Raw genomic sequence first — 20354 nt, forward strand, 5'->3', positions numbered from 1 at the left:
GCTAACTGTTTCACAAAACAAAAAAGTGTTACAAAACACATCAAAAATACATTAAAAAGTAAAGTTACACCTATTATAAGACCATCTAATAAAAATGTTTTTTTAAAAAATTGCACAAAAGAAGTTATAAGGGCTCAAAGATATGAGGTCTTGGGTGTTAGAAAAAAAGGCTGCAAAGGGCTTTACCATAGGGATACATACATACACATGTCTAAAGATATATATGTATGTGTATATGCAGGTTTATATGTGTGTACAGATGTATGTGTATTTATATATGTATATATGTATTTTAAGACATATATAAACGCATAAATACATATGTATACATAAGTGCAGGAGCCCTTTGCAGTTAAGTAGATGAAAACATGTAAAACATGTTTATGCAATATTCATTTTTAATGTGTTATACTTTGTACTGTAAATATTTCACATTCCAATGTTCTGCACATAACATAATATGTTCTATGTATTTCTAAATTGATATTCCTATATATAACTGTGTATATTTATACCTATATATAATCATGTGTGTATATATATATATATATATATATATATATAAAAGTATAGATATATATTGTACCAAAATACCATCAGATATATGTAGAAATATGTATTTATGAATAAGTAGAACATATTCTTCTATATGAAGAACATTGGAATGTGAAATATTAATATTTTTATGTCAGGTTAGTGCACTTGAGAATATGAGCAATATTCTAAGTTCCGCTTTTTGTGTGCATCGGCTTAGTGTGCAAGTGAAAACCTTTTATTTTCAACTGCAAAAAAACCTACTGCTAGCGGAGTTAGCATTTGAGTGGGAGCGTTAAATACCGCTTCACTTGTAATCTGAGCACTTTAGCCAAATGTATCTGTTTCCGCATAAACCTTCAGGCTCGCCGGGAACAGGAGTTAAGAAGCAGCGGGCATCAATCCCCCCGATCGCATACGATCAGGTTGATTGACACCCCTTGCTAACCGCCGATTCACCGCAAATCTGCAGGGGGCGGCTTTGCACAAGCATTTCACGAGAAATACTTGTGCAATGATAAAAGCCGACAGCGTATGGTAAATTGGCCCCATATAATAATTAAGAACACACAATTTTACTTCCCCATGCATCATGTGATAGCCATCAGCCAATCACAAAATGCATATACATATATTCTTTGAACTACAGCATAATATGCATTATCAAAAAGATAAACAAACGAAAATCACAAGTGATTAGTATGCAACCTTTAAACACAATTCTGGCCTTAACATTTTTATAAAGCTTAAAGCTTTAATTCTTTTTCTGCATGAGAAAAGAGTGAACTGATTTATCTTAAAGCAATGTCATTTCACAGCACAACCTTTCCACTACTTTACAATAGAATTTGATTTTGTCTAAGCATTACAGTGCACAAATGACATTTTCTAAATGAATTGGAGCATTTAGTCTTAGCACTACTGACCCTGCATGTATGTTTTTAAATAGATGGTAAACTCTCCCCTTTATAAAAACAGATCCGGAATGTTAGTGATATTTTATATGGAGTTTAATTCATCAGATATGAAATGCAAATACCCCGCACTCCACCGCCCACTTCAAAAGTAAATTTGCCTGTGAGCTAACAGTATAAATTTTTGTCCACTCAGCGCTCTCCTCATATGGCCCTTTTGTTGTATTTAGAGCCCTGATTGGACAACAGTTCAAACCGTTACCTCACAGAAAAATTGACTTTTGAAGTTGGCGGCAGAGCACGGTGTATTTTAATTTTATATCTATATTAAAAAGTAAGTTACAGCGCAACTTCATTACAACTGATGAATGAAACTCCATCTAAAATATCACTAACATTCTGATTTTAAAAAGGGGAGCGTTTACCATCACTTTAACCACACAGAGTTTAAAGGGACATTAAACCCAATTTTTTTCTTTCATGATTCAGATTGAGCATGCAATTTTAAGCAACTTTCTAATTTACTCCTATTATCAAATTGTCTTCATTCTCTTGCTATCTTTATTTGAAAAGCAAGAATGTAAGTTTAGAAGCCGGCCCATTTTTGGTTCACAACCTGGTTTGTCCTTGCTGATTGGACAGCACCAACAAACAAGTGCTTTCCAGAGTACTAAACCAAAAACTGTCTGGCTCCTTAGCTTAGATGTCTTCTTCTTCAAATAAAGAAAACAAGAGAACAAAGAAAAATTGATAATAGGAGTAAATTAGAAAGTTGCTTAAAATTGCCTGTTCTATCTGAATCATGAAAAAAACATTACTTGTGGGAAATGTTCTCCCCCACAGGGAAAGGCAAGGAGAGCACACAGCAAGAGCTGTCCATATAGCTCCCCCTCTGGCTCCGCCCCCCAGTCATTCGACCGACGGTTAGGAGAAAAAGGAGAAACTATAGGGTGCCGTGGTGACTGTAGTGTATAAAGAAATTTTTTTCAACCTGATTAAAAAAAAAACAGGGCGGGCCGTGGACCGGACACACCGTTGGAGAAAGTAATTTATCAGGTAAGCATAAATTCTGTTTTCTCCAACATTGGTGTGTCCGGTCCACGGCGTCATCCATTACTTGTGGGAACCAATACCAAAGCTTTAGGACACGGATGAAGGGAGGGAGCAAATCAGGTTACCTAAACAGAAGGCACCACGGCTTGCAAAACCTTTCTCCCAAAAACAGCCTCCGAAGAAGCAAAAATATCAAATTTGTAGAATTTGGCAAAAGTGTGCAGAGAAGACCAAGTCGCTGCCTTACATATCTGGTCAACAGAAGCCTCATTCTTATAGGCCCATGTGGAAGCCACAGCCCTAGTAGAGTGAGCTGTGATACGGTCAGGAGGCTGCCGTCCGGCAGTCTCATAAGCCAAGCGGATAATGCTTTTCAGCCAGAAAGAGAGAGAGGTAGCAGTAGCTTTTTGACCTCTCCTCTTACCAGAGTAAACGACAAACAAGGATGAGGTTTGTCTAAAATCTTTTGTTGCTTCTAAATAGAACTTTAAAGCACGAACAACATCTAAATTGTGTAATAAACGTTCCTTCTTTGAAACTGGATTCGGACACAAAGAAGGAACAACTATTTCCTGGTTGATGTTCTTGTTGGAAACAACTTTTGGAAGAAAACCAGGCTTAGTACGCAAAACAACCTTATCTGAATGGAACACCAGATAGGGTGGATCACACTGCAAAGCAGATAATTCAGAAACTCTTCTAGCAGAAGAAATAGCAACCAAAAACAGAACTTTCCAAGATAGTAACTTAATATCTATGGAATGTAAAGGTTCAAACGGAACCCCTTGAAGAACTGAAAGAACTAAATTTAGACTCCAAGGAGGAGTCATGGGTCTGTAAACAGGCTTGATTCTAACCAAAGCCTGAACAAAAGCTTGTACATCTGGCAAAGCTGCCAGTCGTTTGTGCAACAAGACGGATAATGCAGAAATCTGTCCTTTTAGAGAACTAGCTGACAATCCTTTATCCAAACCTTCTTGGAGAAAGGAGAGAATCTTTGGAATTTTAATCTTACTCCAGGAGAATCCTTTGGATTCACACCAACAGATATATTTTTTCCATATTTTATGGTAAATCTTTCTAGTCACAGGTTTTCTGGCTTGGACCAGAGTATCAATCACAGAATTTGAAAACCCACGCTTGGATAAAATCAAGCGTTCAATTTCCAAGCAGTCAGCTGCAGAGAAACTAGATTGGGATGTTTGAATGGACCTTGTACTAGAAGGTCCTGTCTCAAAGGTAGCTTCCATGGTGGAGCCGATGACATATTCACCAGGTCTGCATACCAAGTCCTGCGTGGCCACGCAGGAGCTATCAGAATCACAGAGGCCTTCTCCTGTTTGATCCTGGCTATGAGCCTGGGGAGGAGAGGAAACGGTGGAAACACATATGCTAGGTTGAACGACCAAGGCGCCACTAATGCATCCACTAGAGTCGCCTTGGGATCCCTGGATCTGGACCCGTAGCAAGGAATCTTGAAGTTCTGACGGGACGCCATTAGATCCATGTCTGGAATGCCCCATAATTGGGTTAACTGAGCAAAGACCTCCGGATGGAGTTCCCACTCCCCCGGATGGAAAGTCTGACGACTCAAATAGTCCGCCTCCCAGTTGTCTACTCCTGGGATGTGAATAGCAGATAGATGGCAGGAGTGATTCTCTGCCCATTGGATTATCTTGGTTACTTCCTTCATCGCTAGGGAACTCTTTGTTCCCCCCTGATGATTGATGTACGCAACAGTCGTTATGTTGTCCGACTGAAATCTTATGAACCTGGCTTCCGCTAGCTGAGGCCAAGCCAGGAGCACATTGAATATAGCTCTTAGTTCCAAAATGTTTATCGGGAGAAGCGACTCTTCCCGCGACCATAGGCCCTGAGCTTTCAGAGAGTCCCAGACCGCGCCCCACCCCAAGAGGCTGGCGTCGGTCGTGACGATGACCCACTCCGGTCTGCGGAAACTCATTCCCTGAGACAGGTGATCCTGGGTCAACCACCAGAGAAGTGAGTCCCTGGTTACCTGGTCTACTTGAATTTGGGGAGACAAGTCTGTATAGTCCCCATTCCACTGATTGAGCATGCACAGCTGTAATGGTCTTAGATGAATTCGAGCAAAAGGAACCACATCCATTGCTGCGACCATTAGTCCTATTACTTCCATGCATTGAGCTATGGAGGGTTGAGGAATAGAGTGAAGAACTCGACAAGCTTTTAGAAGCTTTGTCTTTCTGACGTCTGTGAGAAAGATCTTCATTTCCACAGAATCTATTATTGTTCCCAGAAAAGGAACCCTTGTGGACGGTGACAGTGAACTTTTTTCTATGTTCACTTTCCACCCGTGAGATCTGAGAAAACACAATGTCTGTATGAGCCCTCGCTTTGGAAAGAGACGACGCTTGGATTAGGATGTCGTCTAGATAAGGTGCTACAGCGATGCCCCTCAGTCTTAGGACCGCTAGAAGGGACCCTAGCACCTTTGTGAAAATTCTGGGAGCGGTGGCTAAACCGAATGGAAGAGCCACAAACTGGTAATGTTTGTCCAGAAAGGCGAACCTCAGAAACTGATGATGAGATTTGTGGATTGGGATATGCAGATATGCATCCTTTAGATCCACGGTAGTCAAAAATTGACCCTGCTGGATTGTTGGTAAGATTGTCCGAATGAGGAACTTGTTTAATATCTTTAAATCCAGAATTGGCCTGAAAGTTCCCTCTTTTTTGGGAACCACAAACAGGTTTGAGTAAAACCCTAGACCTTGTTCCCCGGAGGGGACTGGGTTTATCACTCCCATCTTTGATAGGTCTCTTACACAATGTAAGAATGCCTGTTTCTTTATCTGGTCTGAAGATAAGCGAGACAGGTGGAACCTTCCCTTTGGAGGAAGTCCCTTGAATTCTAACAGGTATCCCTTGGAAACTATCTCTAGTGCCCAGGGATCCAGAACATCTCTTGCCGAAGCCTGAGCGAAGAGAGATAGTCTGCCCCCTACCAGATCCGGTCCCGGATCGGGGGCTACCCCTTCATGCTGTCTTGGTAGCAGCAGCAGGTTTCTTGGTTTGTTTACCCTTGTTCCAGCCTTGCATGGGCTTCCAAGCGGGTTTGGGCTGGGCCATGTTACCTTCTTGTCTAGCGGCAGTGGAGTTATTAGCCGGTCCGTTCCTGAAATTGCGAAAGGAACGAAAATTAGACTTGTTCTTAGCCTTAAAAGGCCTATCCTGTGGGAGGGCATGGCCCTTACCCCCAGTGATGTCTGAAATAATTTCCTTCAATTCCGGCCCAAAAAGGGTCTTACCCTTGAAAGGAATATTCAGTAACTTAGTCTTTTTCGCCGCCAATTTTGTTATTTGAAAGGCGGCATCCAATATAAAGGAATTAGCTAACTTTAATGCGTGAATTCTGTCCATGACCTCTTCATAGGAAGTCTCTTTCTGGAGCGACCTTTCTAGTTCTTCGAACCAAAAGGACGCCGCTGAAGTGACAGTAATAACACACGTAGCTGGTTGAAGGATGAACCCTTGCTGAACAAAAATCTTTTTAAGCAATCCTTCCAATTTTTTATCCATAGGATCTTTGAAAGCGCAGCTGTCCTCTATAGGAATAGTTGTGCGCTTCGCTAGTGTTGAAACAGCTCCCTCAACCTTCGGGACCGTTTGCCATGCGTTCCTTCTAGGGTCTACTATGGGAAACATTTTCTTAAATATAGGAGGTGGGGCAAAGGGTACACCTGGCTTCTCCCACTCCTTTTCCACTATGTTCGCTACCCTCTTAGGTATTGGAAAAGCGTCGTCGTGCACTGGGACCTCTAAAAATTTGTCCAATTTGCACAACTTCTCTGGTACTACCATGGAATCACAGTCATCCAGAGTAGCTAATACCTCCTTAAGCAAAGCGCGGAGATGTTCTAGCTTAAACTTAAATGCCACTAGATCAGGTTCTGCCTGTTGAGACATTTTTCCTGAGTCTGAAATTTCACCCTCAGACAGCCCTTTCCTCACAGCCAATTCCGATTGATGTGAGGGTAAAATAGATAAGGCATCGTCAGCGTCTGATTGTTCATCCTTTTTATCTGTATTTAAAACTGAACAATCACGCTTTCTCTGAAAAACTGGCAGTTTGGATAAAAGATTTGCTATAGAATTATCCACTACTGCTGATAATTGTTGCATAGAAATAAGCACTGGCGCGCTAGGTGTCGCCTGCGCGGGCAAAGCTGGTGTAGACACAGAAGGAGAGGATGTAGAGCTATCCCCACTACCTTCATTAGATAAATCATCTTGGGCAACATTATGAAAAATAACAGAGCTGTCCTGATTTTGTTTGGACGCTATGGCGCAATTATCACAAACACTCGAAGGGGGAACCACATTTGTCTCTATACACACAGAACATAGGTTATCTGATGGAACAGACATGTTAAACAGATTTAGGCAGGCAAACAATGCAATAAAAACGATTTTAAACAAAAACGTTACTGTCTCTTTAAATAATAAAATGACACATTTATTTCTGAATGTTCAAAAAACTATGAAGGCAATATCCGATTTTTCTGAAATTTGGACCCCAGTGTCTTAATGCTTAGAAAGTATTGCACAGCAAATATGGAGACTCTAGCTCTTAAAACAAGCAAACCGGAGCTAATTGTTGGATTTAACCGTTTTTACACACCACAATCCCAACTACAGCCTTGCTGCAGCTTTTTACCTTCCTTAGGGGTCACCATTCACAGAAAAAAGCCTTTTGGAGTCACTTTCTGAACCACAGGACCCTCTCACATGAATCTGCATGCACTGCCTTGAAATTCAACTGCGCAGCTGAAGTGCCAAAATGAGGCTTCCTCCCTCAGCACACTAGAGTGAAGGGGCCTTCCTGACTAGATTTAGGTGTCTAAAACAAGCCAGATCAATAAAAAACGTTCCCAAGTGTATGTGAGCTTATAAAATATTTCAAATGGTATAATATTGTAATAAAAACCAATCGATTTAGCCCCTAACAGTGTCTACCAGCATAAAAAACAAAAAGGGGAAGCCTGTTATCTTTTTTGCTGAGGTGAAAGAAAAATGGCTTACCGTTTCCCCTGAGGGGAAAAATGACTGTCATCTAGCATTAGCCTGTGTTGTTAGAAGGAGACTAGTCATACCTGAAGCAGATGAGTCTGCAAACTGTTACCCCCAACTGAAGTTCTCTTGTTTCAACAGTCCTGCGTGGTAACAGTAATGGATTTTAGTTACTTGTGCTAAAATCATAGCCCTCTTAAACAGAAATCTTCATCACTTTTCTGTTATAGAGTAAATAGTACAAGCCAGCACTATTTTAAAATAACAAACTCTTGATAGAAGAATAAAAAACTACAACTAACACCACAAACTCCTCGCCATCCCCGTGGTAGATGCTACTTGTTCAGAGCGGCAAGGAGAATGACTGGGGGGCGGAGCCAGAGGGGGAGCTATATGGACAGCTCTTGCTGTGTGCTCTCCTTGCCTTTCCCTGTGGGGGAGAACATTTCCCACAAGTAATGGATGACGCCGTGGACCGGACACACCAATGTTGGAGAAATTGGGTTTAGTGTCCCTTTAAATACATTGTATCACTCTGGAGAACTGCTGGTCCCAAACAGGCACAGTTACTGAGCCAATCAGCAGTTGCAGCAGCACAATGTGACAGTCACTGTTTTTATCTCTGATCACTGTGGTTTTAACAAAGCCCCCAAGAGAAGATGGAGTGCATCATGCATAGGGTGACCATATTGCCGCTTTAAAAAGGTACACATATGAAAAATACATATGTCAGGGCTTTTTTCAGTGCTGTTTAAACAACGGATTTGTATAAGAACCCTGACATATGTATTTTTCATATGTGTCCCTTTTTAAAGCGGCAATATGGTCACCCTAATCATGCAGGATCAAGAGCCATGACCCTGCAACTTCTACACAGTGATTGCTTGATCAGTGAATACGCTCATTTATGTTTGTCCCTAATTGGCCACAGTAAAGGTGGTGAGATAAAAAATAATCAAGTGGCCTTTCTAGAGGTGTGTCCTAGAACTGGAAAACAATGCAAACATTAACAAAATGTCAGTTTTAAATGCTTTTAAAACATTTACTTTGCACACAGAGCTTAACTTAATGGCAAATACCTGCTTAACCATTTTACTGCTACTTACATCAGAGGATGATGAATTGTGCACAATACCAAATCCTTGCGTGTGCTCCTCTATTTTTGTGAGCTGCTCTGTTTGTGTTAGGCTGGACTTTTCTTGAAGCTCTGTGTCCTTCTGTTTGTTCACACTCACATTCAGTGCTCTGTTTGAGGATAGCATGGACTTTGGAAGAACTTTTTTCTTTTTTATTCTTTTCCTTGTCATGACAGACTTTTGGGAGCAAATACAAGATTGAGGAACTTGCAGTCGGTTCTGGGCTGCTATATAGAAAATAATCAAACATAAAAATACGTTAAATGGGTTGGACAGTTTTGGGGACGCATAGCTTACTGGATCAACAAGACCTTGTTGACAAGGGTCGAAATTGGAATAGAACAGGTATGCTTTTTGAATTGGGGTGAGCAGAACCCCAAAATGAACCCCTTACTAACGACAGTAATACTAGTTGCAAGGAAAGTTATACTGAAGGTCTGGACTGACAAAACAGCGCCCTCCTTTGTGACGTTTAGACACAGCCTCTTTAGGCAGCTTCTCATAGAACAAATAGACACTAAGATGGACACTAACAAGCGCCTAAAACACTTTTTGAACAAATGGCGGGTTTATATAGCTACACTAAGTATTGACGACCAGAGGCGGATCTTGACCCCCTTTGCTCATACTGAACTCATGTTAACAGCCTCCCTGAGGGGTGAATGGGGATTTCTATACCAACAAATAGGCGATGGAAGGGGAGGGAGGGAATAAGACACACCAAGGCACTTTCCTGTGTTTTTTTTTTTTTTTTTTTTGTTGTTTCCCCACCATCATCGGGGCCGGGGGGGTGACCACAAAGGTATCACTGAGAGACAGACCATTGTCAACAGTAGACTCACACTAAAAGACTTTGTTTGTTACTATTTATCATTTATAAAGTTAAATGAGGAGGAGGTATATTATATCCACCAATGAAGCTTAGTCACTGGGAACACAGTAAATTGTATGATAAATGAGACAACCCCTTGATACATTCTGACACATGATATAATGGAATCTACTGTCATCACCAATGATAAATTGCTAATTGTGTTAACTTTTTGTACATTTTGCTGTAAACCTTAATGATTGGTGCACTTGAAATTGCGATGTTTGTAACATGCATATTACCTCGTTTATCCTCAATAAAAAGTTAATATTAAAAAAAAAAAAATACGTTAAATACCTCCTTTTGGGATAATTTATGTTGTAATGCAGAACACTGACACGCATACATAGATCTATATTTTTTCACCATCATATAGCATATTAAAGGGACATTAAAGTCAAAATTAAATTTCATGATCCAGATAGAGCATGTAATTTTAAACAACTTATCAATGTACTTCAATTATCTAAATTACTTTGTTCTCTTGTTATCTTTTATTGAAAATAATACCAATGTAGACTCAGGAGCAGTAATCTACTATTGCAGGTATTCCTGGTAATTTATTGGCTTCTATAAATGTTTGTTATTCTAAAATATTTGCATGTCTGTTTTATTAGGGTAATGTAGTCTTGCTGGTTAGCTAAAGAGGCATCTCAGAAACCTCACACATGCGAACAAGGTGCTGGTCGTGGGGTTAGAAGGTGTTCTAGAGGCGTAGCCAGGGTGTTTGATTTAAACCTTGCTCAAGCAAGCAAATTGATAAAGATTCTATAGCTCCTGTGTAGTATCTCTCAACAAGGTTGTGAAGTATATCTTCTCGTGGTCATGAAGTATCTCATCTCACACTTGTGAAGTATCTTGTCTCACGGTTATGAAGTATCTCTTCTCGTGGTCTTGAAGCATCTTGTCTCTCGGTCGTGAAGTATCTGGTCTCACGGTTGTAAAATATCTGGTCTCATGGTTGTGAATTATCTCGTCCCGCGGTTGTAAAGTATCTTGTCTCATGGTTGTTAAGTATCTGGTCTCACAGTTGTGAAATATCTCTTTTCGTGGTCATGAAGTATCTTGTCTCCCGGTCGTGAAGTATCTGGTCTCCCGGTCGTGAAGTATCTTGTCTCACGGTTGTGAATTGTCTTGTCTCACGGTTGTGAATTATCTCGCCCCACGGTTGTAAAGTATCTTGTCTCACGGTTGTGAAGTATCTTGTCTCACAGTTGTGGAGTATATTGTCTCATGGTTGTGAAAAATCTTTTCTCATCGTCATGAAGTATCTTGTCTCACAGTTGTGAAGTATCTTGTCTCACGGTTGTGAAGTATCTTGTCTCACAGTTGTGGAGTATATTGTCTCATGGTTGTGAAATATCTCTTCTCATTGTCATGAAGTATCTTGTCTAACAGTTGTGAAGTATCTTGTCTCACGGTTGTGAAATATCTCTTCTCGTGGTCATGAAGTATCTTTTCTCACGGTCGTGAAGTATCTTGTCTCACGGGTGTGAAGTATTTTGTCTCACGGTTGTGAATTATCTCATCCCACGGTTGTAAAGTATCTTGTCTCACGGTCATAAAGTATCTTGTCTCACAGCTGTGAAATATCTTGTCTCATGGTTGTGAAATATTTCTTCACGTGGTCATAAATTATTTTGTCTCGCGGTTGTGATGTATCTTGTCTCACGGTTGTGAAGTATCTTGTTTCACGGTTGTGAATTATCTCATCCCACAGTTGTGAAGTATCTTTTCTCACGGTCGTGAAGTATCTTTTCTCATGGTTGTGAAGTATCTTGGCTCACAGTCGTGAAGCATCTCTTCTTGCAGTCATGAAGTACTTTTTCTTGCGGTCGAGAAGTACCATGTCTCACGGTTATCAAGTATCTTGTCTCACAGTTGAGTATTGCTATTTCAAAGCTGACAAAAGTTTTGTTTTTCTTTTACTTTTCAAAGTTTCCCTTTGTGCATATGTTAGAGGGAGTGTTTTGAAATGGTTTTGTAATTCCTGTGTTTTTCACAGTTGTAACTTTTTCAATGTTGCTAGAAGTGAACATTATGAGATAGAGACTGCTCTATTGATTATTAGGGAGCTGACCTCACTGTGATGAGGGGTGGTTACAAATATCCTTGAATCCTGCAATTGCCTATTCTATTTGTTAGTCATTCCTATTGAATCTGCTTGTCATTCATACCTATTTTGCCTGCTAGACATTGCTGCTTAATCTACCTGCTGGTCATTGCAAGCTTTAACCTGCCAATGGAACCAGTTTGCCATAACATGCCTAAAACCACCTGTCATAATTCCATTTAATAAGTAGTAACAACATAGAGGCCTATTTATCAAGCCGTCAACTGCAAATACGCTGGAATTCCGCAGCGTAATTGTGGCAAACTTGATTCGACCTTTTTATCAAAACCTACAGACCGCCAAAAGTTGAAATCTGTGACGTAAAATATGATCCGCCGGTCTCAATCCGGCACAGATCCATGCTTACGCCATTACAAATGTTCCGAATAAACATTCAGCACTATTTGACAACTTTTCCAAGTTATCAAATAGTTAACAGGTACGTTCGCGGCTATTCCGGCCCAGCGTACCCGGTTTTCAATCCGCCACCCTGGAGGCCGCGGATGCCATAGAAATCAATGGGAGTCTGAAAGCAGCGAAAGCTTATGTTTGCGGTGTGATTGCTATTAGAAGACGTTACTTACAAGTAAGGTAGTGTCATTTATCTAACAGGGTAATTGTTGTTATTATTTTAGCTGTCATGTTGTCATGTTTTGACAGCTCATGATCTATGATAAAAACAAAGTAATATTGTCCTCTAATTACCTATTTACAATTCAGGTGTGACAAATGCTATACTGATGAGACAAATGGTTCTGATTGGTTTGTGTTTTAATTGGAGGGGGAGGGATGTATTACTAAAATTGGTAGCTTAGCCTTATATAAGGGTCATTTTTATACCATATTTTTATGCCTGAAGAAACGGTTTGTTCCGTGAAACGCATTGCATTACTGTACTTATGCACATTTGTAGCATGAGCTGTTTTTAACTTTGTTTTTTATATCTCATTTTATTAAACAATTTTAAGTTTTCAAACTCTCATTGCTGTGTGCATTGCTACTTTGCTACCTTGGGAAGGTTTGGTATAGCCTTTCCTCTATTGTATTCACCCACTGCCTCCTCACCTGTGGATGTCATCATTGTATCCGGGTGTTGCCTGTGTTCAGCTAGCTGGTCTACTGCCTTGAAAACCAGCCCGCTCCTATTGGCACAAGAGAGTGCCTTCATACCATGTAAGTACCCTGTCTCTTGTGTTAGATGTCGAGCTTGTCATACGGATTCACACATACGGATTCCTTTCCTGTGTTTTTTCTAGAATCTCTCCATCACCATTGGTGAAGTCAGAGGGCTGCCTGTTTTCCATCAGAGGTAATTTTAACTGAAATCAGCACATAAGGATTCGTCCTGGGACTTGCCTTTCAAATTATCTCATATATGGACTGGTTTTGTATGATCTTTATCCTAATATTGATGGGTTTGGGCTTGCTGACCTATCGATGAGCCTTGTTCTTATTATATTGTACAATTTATTGTATATATTTTGTCTTGTTCATAGATCACTTTTTGATTATTGTGGTATATGTTACTGGGTTTTTTGTTGTTGCTATATTTAACTGTATTTAGAATGTTCTTTATCTTCCCTTACTAGTGGGCTTGTGCAGATGCTTATTTAGTTTTTTAATTTAATTTTGCTATACCCTTATATGTCACAGTGCCCTGTATAGGGTTCTAGAGTAACTAGCCACATACATTTGCAGTAGCGCCTCCTACAGGAATTTGGATTCCAGTTTCTATGCCAGATATCCCATTGATTTCTATGCTAGAAAACCAGTAAAGTTTACACCTAACACCCTAACATAAGCCCAGAGTCTAAACACCCCTAATCTGCCGCCCGACATCGCCGCAACCTACATAATATTATTAACTCCTAAAACTTGTACCAAAATATTGGAAAACCCAAAAAGTCCCCACCGAACAGGAATGGAAAAGCCAGGTAGACGACCTTTTGACATTAGAAAGAAATCATTACCTAAGAACCCACAAACTGGACCAACATGAACTACTGCTAGCGTACTGGAATAAAAAAAATTAGAAAGAGGCCCTCGCCGTCCTCGTGCTAGACCCCTGAGGTGTGCGAAGACCTCCCCACCCTTTTCTCCCCCCCTTAATTTTTTTTTTATTCTCTTCTTTCTTCTTCCTCTGTCCTTCTCCACCTCTTAGATCTATTGAAAAGGACTCCTATTCACACTTGCATCCATGAGCGATACAACAACTAACACATAAAATGACAAGAAGCACAAAAAGATAAAAGATACACCGCAGATATGATAATATAGCCAGTACAAAGAATGTCTTTATTTGATTTCATTGCGCATATTGTGTTAACACCTGTTACTTAACTTAATTATCAGCATGAGTTATATGTCTAAGCCCTTATTCTTTCCTGGACATTAGTATACGACGTGTTCCATCGTCATTTCTGTTTAATCTATTTTCTCTTGTCGTACAATGTATCTGATTGCTCGGACAATGAGTTTGGGCCCTATATTTTGTATTCTGACATGTATCAAGCATTATTGTCTTTTCTTTGTATATTCTAATAAAAATCTTCTTTAAAAGAGTGAAAAAAAATAAAAAATATTATTAACCCCTATTCCGCTGCTCCCGGACCCCGTCGCCACTAAATAAAGTTATTAACCCACTTCACACTAACTTTTATGGGGTAATGTATTGAATTTGTCTATTACCATGTTCTAGGTGTGAGGTATAGAGTTGCTACACAAAACATGGGAATGGGACACTTAGTTTCAATTAGGTGACAGTATACCACAAGTATTGTTCAACCCACTGAGCTTACACCTTTTGGGATATGAGTATATAGGATCTAATAAATAATTCCTTGTAGGATCTGACCCGTAGTACTCACAATGACTTAGAATGATGACTACATATGTAATACAATTGATTTATTAATTTTTTGATAAATTCTAAGAGATAACTTAGTGATTACTATATTACTCTAAGTACAGCCTATAGCGTAAATGAATAGCAGATAACACTGTATATGTTGTGTATCACTTAATGTTTTTAAAATTGTCTGTATGTACCTGTCATTTTGTTATGTATGGGCAGATGGTGAGGGCAAGTGTAGCCCTATTTCAAGACGGTGGTTTTACACAGTAGTTGAGTCTCTGATGAAGCCCCACTAGAGGGCGTGAAACGCGTTAGACTATCTACTAAATTGTCCATGTTTGTCCAGGTTGTATTATTTGAATAAACCTGTGTTTTGTTTTTTGGATACGTTGTGCAGCCTCTTCTTCTTTTGTTAAGCTATTAACCCCTATCCCTCCGCTCCCGGAACCCACCACAACTAAATTAAAGTATTAATCCCTAAACGCCTGGCCTCCCACATCACTACCACTAACTAAACCTATGAACCCCTAAACCGCCAACCCCCCACATCGCCATAAACTAAATTAAGCTATTAACCCCTAAACCTAACAACCCGCTAACTTTACATTAAAATGACAACATCCCTATCTTATAATAAATTAAAACTTACCTGTAGAATTAAATTAAACTATATTAAACTATTAATTAACCTACCCTAACAATTATACTACAATTACATTAAACTATATTAAACTAATAATTAACCTACCCTAACTATTATACAATTACATTAAACTACAAATTAAATTAACTATATTACATATTTAAAAACCTAACCCTACTCAAATTATTTAAATCTACAATTAAAAATGACTAAATTACCCAAAAAATATGCTAAGTTACAAAAAATAAAAAACCACAGTATCAAAAATAAAAAGAATTACAACTAATCTAATAGCCCTATCAAAATAAAAAAGTCCCCAAAAATAAAAAAACCCTAGCCTACAATAAACTACCAATGGCCCTTAAAAGGGCCTTTTGCGGGGCATTGCCCCAAAGAAATCAGCTTTTCCCTGAAAAAAATACAAACACCCCCCAACAGTAAAACCCACCACCCACACAACCAACCCCCCCCATATAAAAACCCTATCTAGAAAACCTAAGTTCCCCATTGCCCTGAAAAGGGCATTTGTATGAGCATTGCCCTTAAAAGAGCATTTAGCTCTTTTACTGCCCAAAGTCCCTACTCTAATAATAAAACCCACCCAATAAACCCTTAAAAAAAACTAACATTAACCCCCGACGACCCACTTACAGTTTTCGAAGACTGGACATTCATCCTCATCCAAGCGGCAGAAGTCTTCATCCAAGCGGGCCGAAGTCCTCATCGAAGCCAGCAGAAGTCTTCATCCAGACGGCATCTTCTATGTTCATCCATTAGGCGCGGAGCAGATCCATCTTCAAGACATCCGGCGCACAGAATCCTCTTCCTCCGATGGTCAACGTAGAATGAAGTTTCCCTTTAAGGTACGTCATCCAAGATGGCGCCCCTTACATTCCGATTGGCTGATAGAATTCTATCAGCCAATAGGAATTAAAGGGGAAAAAATCCTATTGGCTGTTGCAATCAGCCAATAGGATTGAGCTTGCATTCTATTGGCTATTCCAATCAGCCAATAGAATGCAAGCTCAATCCTATTGGCTGATTGGATCAGCCAATAGGGTGAAAGTTCAATCCTATTGGCTGATTGCAACAGGCAATAGGATTGTTTCCCCTTTAATTCCTATTGGCTGATAGAAGGGAAACGTCATTCTATGTTGACCATCGGAAGAAGAGGATGCTCTGCGCCGGATGTCTTAAAGATGGATCTGTTCCGTGCCGGATGGATAAAGATGCCGTCTGGATGAAGACTTCTGCCGGCTTCGATGAGGACTTCTGCCGCTTGGATGAGGATGGATGTCCGGTCTTCGAAAACTGTAAGTGGATCGTCAGGGGTTAGTGTTTTTTTAAGGGTTTATTGGGTGGGTTTTATTTTTAGAGTAGAGACTTTAGGTAGTAAAAGAGTTAAATGCTCTTTTAAGGGCACTGCCCATGCAAATGCCCTTTTCAAGGCAATGGGGAGCTTTTTTAGATAGGATTTTTATTTGGGGAGGTTGGTTGTGTGGGTGGTGGGTTTTACTGTTGGTGGGCAGTTTGCAATTTTTTGTTCAGGTTAAAGAGCTGATTTCTTTGGGGCAATGCCCTGCAAAAGGCCCTTTTAAGGGCCATTGGTAGTTTATTGCAGGCTAGGTTTTTTTTATTTGGGGGGCTTTTTATTTTTATAAGGCTATTAGATTAGGTGTAATTCTTTTTTATTTTTGATACTGTGGTTTGTTTCTTTTTCTAACTTATTGTTTTTTTTTGTAATTTAGTACTTTTTAATTGTAGATTGAAATAATTTGAGTAGGGTTAGCTTTTTAAATATGTAATATAGTTAATTTAATTGGTATTTTAATGTAATTTTAGTATAATATTTAGGGTAGGTTAATTAATAGTTTAATATAGTTTAATGTATTTTTAGTATAATAGGGTAGGTTAATTAATAGTTTATTATAGTTTAATGTAATTTTAGTATAATAGTAAGCGTAGGTTAATTAATAGTTTAATATAGTTTTATTTAATTCTAAAGGTAAGTTTTAATTTATTATAAGATAGGGATGAGGTAATTTTAATGTAAAGTTAGCGGGTTGTTAGGTTTAGGGGTTAATAGATTAATTTAGTTTATGGAGATGTGGGGGCCTGGCGGTTTAGGGGTTAATAGGTTTAGTAAGTGGTAGTGATGTGGGAGGACAGGGGTTTAAGGGTTAATAATTTTATTACAGTTGCGGCGGGGTCCGGCAGCGGCAGGATAAGTAAATTAATGCTTACCTGATAAATTAATTTCTTCTACGATATGACGAGTCCACGGATTTCATCCTTACTTGTGGGATTTATCCTCCTGCTAACAGGAAGTGGCAAAGAGCACCACAGCAGAGCTATATATATAGCTCCTCCCTTCCCTCCACCTCCAGTCATTCGACCGAAGTTAGGAAGAGAAAGGAAAAGTAGAGGTGACTGAAGTTTATAAAAAAATATAATTTAAATCTGTCTTAAAAATGACAGGGTGGGACGTGGACTCGTCATATCGTAGAAGAAATTAATTTATCAGGTAAGCATACATTTACTTTTCTTCTACAAGATATGACGAGTCCACGGATTTCATCCTTACTTGTGGGATACAATACCAAAGCTACAGGACACGGATTAAAGGGAGGGATAAGACAGGGACCTAAACGGAAGGCACCACTGATTGAAGAACCTTTCTCCCAAAACCAGCCTCAGAAGAAGCAAAATTATCAAATTTGTAAAATTTGTAAAAAGGTTGAAGAGACGACCAAGTCGCAGCCTTGCAAATCTGTTCAACAGAAGCATCGTTTTTAAATGCCCATGAGGAAGCCACAGCCCTAGTAGAATGAGCCGTAATTCTTTCACGAGGCTGCTGTCCAGCAGTCTCATATGCCAGACGGGTGATACTCTTCAGCCAAAAAGAAAGGGAGGTAGCCGTCGCTTTCTGACCCCTACGCTTTCCAGAAAAAAACAATGAACAATGAATAATGAAGATGATTGACGGAAATCCTAAGTCGCCTAGAAGTAAAACGGACCACGTGCAGGTTATGCAACATACGCTCCTTCTTAGAAGAAGGATTAGGACATAATGATGGAACCACAATTTCCTGATTAATATTCTTATTAGAAACAACTTTAGGAAGAAAACCAGGTTTGGTACGTAAAACCACCTTATCAGAATGAAAGATAAGATAAGGCGAATCACCTTGTAACGCTGAAAGCTCAGAAACTCTATGAGCAGAAGAAATAGCAACCAAAAACAAAACTTTCCAAGATAACAACTTAATATCTATGGAATGCATGGGTTCAAACGGAACCCCTTGAAGAACATTAAGAACTAAATTCAAACTCCATGGGTGGAGCAATTGGTCTAAACACAGGCTTAATTCTGGTTAGAGCCTGACAAAAAGACTGAATGTCTGGAAAATCTGCCAAACGTTTGTGTAGCAAAATTGACAAAGCAGAAATTTGTCCCTTTAAGGAACTCGCTGATAATCCTTTCTCCAATCCTTCTTGGAGAAAAGACAGAATCCTGGGAATCCTAACTTTACTCCATGAGTAGCTCTTGGATTCACACCAAAAAAGATATTTACGCCATATTTTATGATAGATCTTTCTGGTGACAGGCTTACGTGCCTGAATCAAAGTATCAATGACCGAATCAGAGAAACCCCGCTTAGATAAAATCAAGCGTTCAATCTCCAAGCAATCAGCTGCAGAGAAATTAGATTTGGATGTTGGAAAGGACCTTGAATGAGAAGGTCCTGTCTCACTGAAAGTTTCCACGGAGGCAGAGGACATGTCCACTAGATCTGCATACCAAGTCCTGCGTGGCCACGCAGGCGCGATTAGAATTACTAAAGCTCTCTTCTGTTTGATCCGAGCAATCACCTGGGGAAGGAGAGGAAACGGTGGAAACACATAAGCTAGGTTGAACGACTAAGGCACTGCCAAGGCATCTATCAGTTCGGCCTGAGGATCCCTCGACCTGGATCCGTATCTTGGGAGCTTGGCATTCTGTTGAGACGCCGTCAGATCCAATTCCGGTCTGCCCCATCGGAGAATCCGTGAGGCAAATACCTCCGGATTGAGTTCCCACTCCCCCGGATGAAAAGCCTGTCGGCTCAAAAAATCCGCTTCCCAGTTGTCCACTCCTGGGATGTAGATTGCTGACAGATAACAGGAGTGGGCCTTCGCCCATCGAATTATCTTGGATACTTCTGTCATCGCTAAGGAACTCCTCGTTCCTCCCTGATGATTGATGTAAGCTACGGTCGTTATGTTGTCCGACTGGAATCTGATGAATTTGGCCGAAGCCAACTGAGGCCATGCCTAAAGCGAATTGAATATTGCTCTCAATTCCAGAATATTGATTGAAAGTAGAGTCCATACACCCTGAGCCTTCAGGGAATTCCAGACTGCACCCCAGCCCAGAAGACTGGCGTCCGTTGTCACTATCACCCACAAGGGTCTGCGGAAACACGTCCCTTGGGACAGATGATCTGGCGACAACCACCAAAGAAGAGAGTTTCTGGTCTCTTGATCCAGATTTATCGGAGGTGATAAATTTGCATAGTCCCCATTCCACTGTCCGAGCATGCACAGTTGCAGTGGTCTGAGATGAAAACGAGCAAACGGAATGATGTCCATTGCTGCCACAATCAATCCAATTACCTCCATACACTGAGCCACTGATGGCTGAGGATTGGATTGAAGGGCTCGGCATGTATTTAGAATTTTTGACTTTCTGACCTCCGTCAGAAAAATCTTCATGGCTATAGAGTCTATCAGAGTTCCCAAGAAGGGAACCTTTGTCTGTGGAATTAGTGAACTTTTTTGTAGATTCACCTTCCATCCGTGAGTTCTCAGAAAGGACAACACTGTGTCTGTATGAGACTTTGTTAGATGATAAGTCGACGCCTGAATCAGAATATCGTCCAGATAAGACACCACTGCTATGCCCCACGGCTGCTAGAACCGCCAGAAGGGACCCAAGAACCTTCGTGAAGATCCTGGGTGCTGTGGCCAACCCGAAGGGAAGAGCCACGAACTGAAAATGTTTGTCCAGGAAGGCAAACCTCAGGTATTGATGATGATCCTTGTGAATAGGAATATGAAGGTATGCATCCTCCTGGATCATTGGTAAAATTGTTCGGATAGTCTCCATCTAGAAATATGGGACTCTGAGAAACTTGTTTAGAC

General features: G+C 40.1%; 1 protein-coding gene across 1 annotated transcript in view; it reads right to left on the reverse strand.

Moving 5' to 3' along the window:
* Nucleotides 1-20354, reverse strand: part of BEND7 (BEN domain containing 7) — a 441939-nt gene that overhangs the window by 46665 nt on the left and 374920 nt on the right. Inside the window, exon 5 of the mRNA XM_053716488.1 lies at nucleotides 8660-8916. Coding sequence (XP_053572463.1) covers nucleotides 8660-8916 — 257 coding nt within the window. The remainder of the gene's footprint in view (nucleotides 1-8659; nucleotides 8917-20354) is intronic.

The sequence above is a fragment of the Bombina bombina genome, chromosome 6 (genome assembly GCF_027579735.1).
Source record: "Bombina bombina isolate aBomBom1 chromosome 6, aBomBom1.pri, whole genome shotgun sequence".
Classification (NCBI taxonomy): domain Eukaryota; kingdom Metazoa; phylum Chordata; class Amphibia; order Anura; family Bombinatoridae; genus Bombina; species Bombina bombina.